Source organism: Palaemon carinicauda, chromosome 18 (assembly GCF_036898095.1).
Source record: "Palaemon carinicauda isolate YSFRI2023 chromosome 18, ASM3689809v2, whole genome shotgun sequence".
NCBI lineage: Eukaryota > Metazoa > Arthropoda > Malacostraca > Decapoda > Palaemonidae > Palaemon > Palaemon carinicauda.
This window is the reverse complement of record NC_090742.1, coordinates 116,098,366-116,101,154: the sequence shown is the minus strand read 5'-3', so window position 1 is coordinate 116,101,154 and position 2,789 is coordinate 116,098,366. Positions and strand designations below refer to the sequence as shown.

Below are 2,789 nucleotides of genomic sequence, written 5' to 3'. Positions count from 1 at the left end.
TGTCCTACAGACCGACCCGTGACAGATAAATATCCTACAAACCGACACGGGACAGGAAAATGTTTTACAGACTGACTTGTGAAAAGAATATGTCCTACAGACCGACCCGTAAAATTAAAATTTCTTACAGACTAACACCTAACAGGACACTGTCCTTCAAACCGTTCCGTGACATGAAAATGTACTATGGATTGACCCGTGACAGGCCAATGTCCTACTGACTTCCCAGTGAAAGGAATATTTCCTACAGACCAACCCATGAAAGAACAATGACCTACAGACTGACCAGTTGCAGGACAATGTCCTACAGAAAGACCCATGACAGGAAAGTGTCCTACGAATTGACCCATGACAAGACAATGTCCTACCGACCGAACCGTGACAGGAATATTTCCTACAGACCAACCCATGACAGGGCAATAACCTACAGACTAACCAGATGCAGGACAATATCCTACAGATCGACCCGTGACCGAATAATGTCCTACAAACCGACCCGTGACAGGAAAATGTCCTATGGATCGACAAGTGACAGGATAATGTCCTACCAACCGACCCGTTACAAGAATATTTCCTACAGACCAACCCGTGACAGGAAAATGTCCTACAGACTAACCCATTACAGACAAATGTCCTACAGACTGATATGTGATAGGAAAATGTCATACAGACCAGCCCAGGACAGGGCAATGTCCTTCAGACTGACCCGTGGCAGGGCAATATCCTAAAGACCAACCAATGAGAGGAAAATATCCTACAGACCCACTGTGACACGAAAATGTCCTACAGACCGACCAGTGACAGGACAATGTCCTACAAACTAACCAGCCACAAGAGAATCTTTTACAGAACTAAACGTGACAGGACAATGTCCCACTGACCAACCAGCTACAGCACAATGTCCTAGAAACCAACCAGCCACAGGGCAATGGGCTACATATTGACCTGTCACAGGAAAATGTCATACAGACTAGCCTGTGGCAGAAAAATGTCTTATAGACTGACCAGCTAAAGGACAATGTCCTACAGACTGACCAGCCAAAGGACAATGTTTTACTGACCGACCTGTGACGGTAACATATCTTACTAACCGAAAAGCTACAGCACAATTTCCTACAGACCGACCTATAGACCTCTCTGTGACAGGAAAGTGTCCTACAGGCCGATCCATTACAGTACAATGTCCTACAGACTGACCAGCGACAAGACAGTGTCCAACAGACTGATCCGTGACAGGAAAATTTTCCTACAGTCGAACCCGTGACAGGAAAATGTCCTACAGACTGACCAGGGACAAAACAATGTCCTACAGACCGACCCGTGATAGGAAAAAGTACTACATAATGACCACCTACTGGACAATTTCTTACAGAACGACCAGTGACAGGACAATATTGTACACACCAACCAGCTACACATACACACATACACACAACACACACATATATACACACACACACACGCACACACACATATATATATATATATATATATATATATATATATATATATATATATATATATATATATATATATATATATATATATATATATACACTTATATATGAATATATATGTATATATATATATATATATATATATATATATATATATATATATATATATATATATATATATATTTATATATATATATATATATATATATATATATATATATATATATATATATATATATATATATATATATATATATAAGAATTTCACTAATTACAATATTAAACTAAAAATATTGAAAATAAAGAAAAAAATCTGTCATAATCTCTAAAAATGTTATGGTTTAAATATTTCATAATTATAAATCTTAGTAATAATAAGTAGCAGTGTAAAATTTTATAACTGAAGGGAGTAAGTAGTCAATGAATGCATTGTATTTCCCAAAGAAAACAGTGTTATGTTTACAAATGAAGACTGGAAGGGCGCTCAGTAGAGAGCAGTAGGCCTTGGCCCCGCCAAGCAGTCCTGTTTTACTCTTAACTCCAGTGCGTACTTGTACTTCGATGTATTTTACTCAAAATTTGATGGATTTGTCCTTTGATCAAATCCCACATATCCGCCAAATTTCGTTGAGCTTGGTTCCGTGGTTTTTGCCTAATGTTGTTCACAAAGAAAAACTAAAATAACAAAATAATGGCCATTTACATAAATGCAATTATTTTCAAAGTACTGCTGCATATTTGTACTTTATGTAATATGTTACAGATTTATCATTGGATCATACCTAACATGACTACCAAGTTCGGTCAAAATGGGTACAATAGCTTTTTTGTTAAGCTACACACAAACAAACAGACTAACAGACAAAAATAAATAAAAAACTAAATATCGAGAGTGTTACAGAATCATCCTTGGCTCATTCCCATCATGACTACCAAGTTTGGTCAAAATCGGTAAAGTAGTTCTTGTGCAAAGTTGCTCACAGCAAATAAACAGAAAAGGGTGAATACATACCAATCGCTTTGGCGAAGGCAATGATAAAAAAATACTCATCATTGTATTATAAATCATAATAATACGGCTTATGGCATTAGGAGCGCACAATATTTTTTATGTTGAACAAGTATTCCTTTGCCTTCTAAGGCGATAACGTGGAAATCCGTGCCAAGAACCTACAGATTCGTGGGCGTAATTATTCACTTTATGGGAGATTCTGTGCGGCTTTAGAGTATCAGTGCACGCTGTTTTATTAAGAACTCAACTCCTCTAGTTTTTTAAATGTTGTGCAAAACATTTTTAAATTTGTATAGTACAGTTTATTCTTAGTACTTATT

At 36.8% G+C, this 2,789-nt stretch overlaps 1 protein-coding gene across 1 annotated transcript; it reads left to right on the top strand.

Moving 5' to 3' along the window:
- Positions 1-269: 269 nt before the first annotated feature.
- On the top strand, positions 270-728 carry LOC137657507 (adhesive plaque matrix protein-like). Its single transcript, XM_068391844.1, has one exon. It carries the CDS (start codon positions 270-272, stop codon positions 726-728), a length of 459 nt encoding a protein of 152 aa, XP_068247945.1.
- The last annotated feature ends 2,061 nt before the right edge of the window (positions 729-2,789 follow it).

Excerpts from the sequence above, each read along its gene's own strand:
- LOC137657507 (XM_068391844.1), top strand. The coding sequence starts at position 270 with ATGACCTACAGACTGACCAGTTGCAGGACAATGTCCTACAGAAAGACC.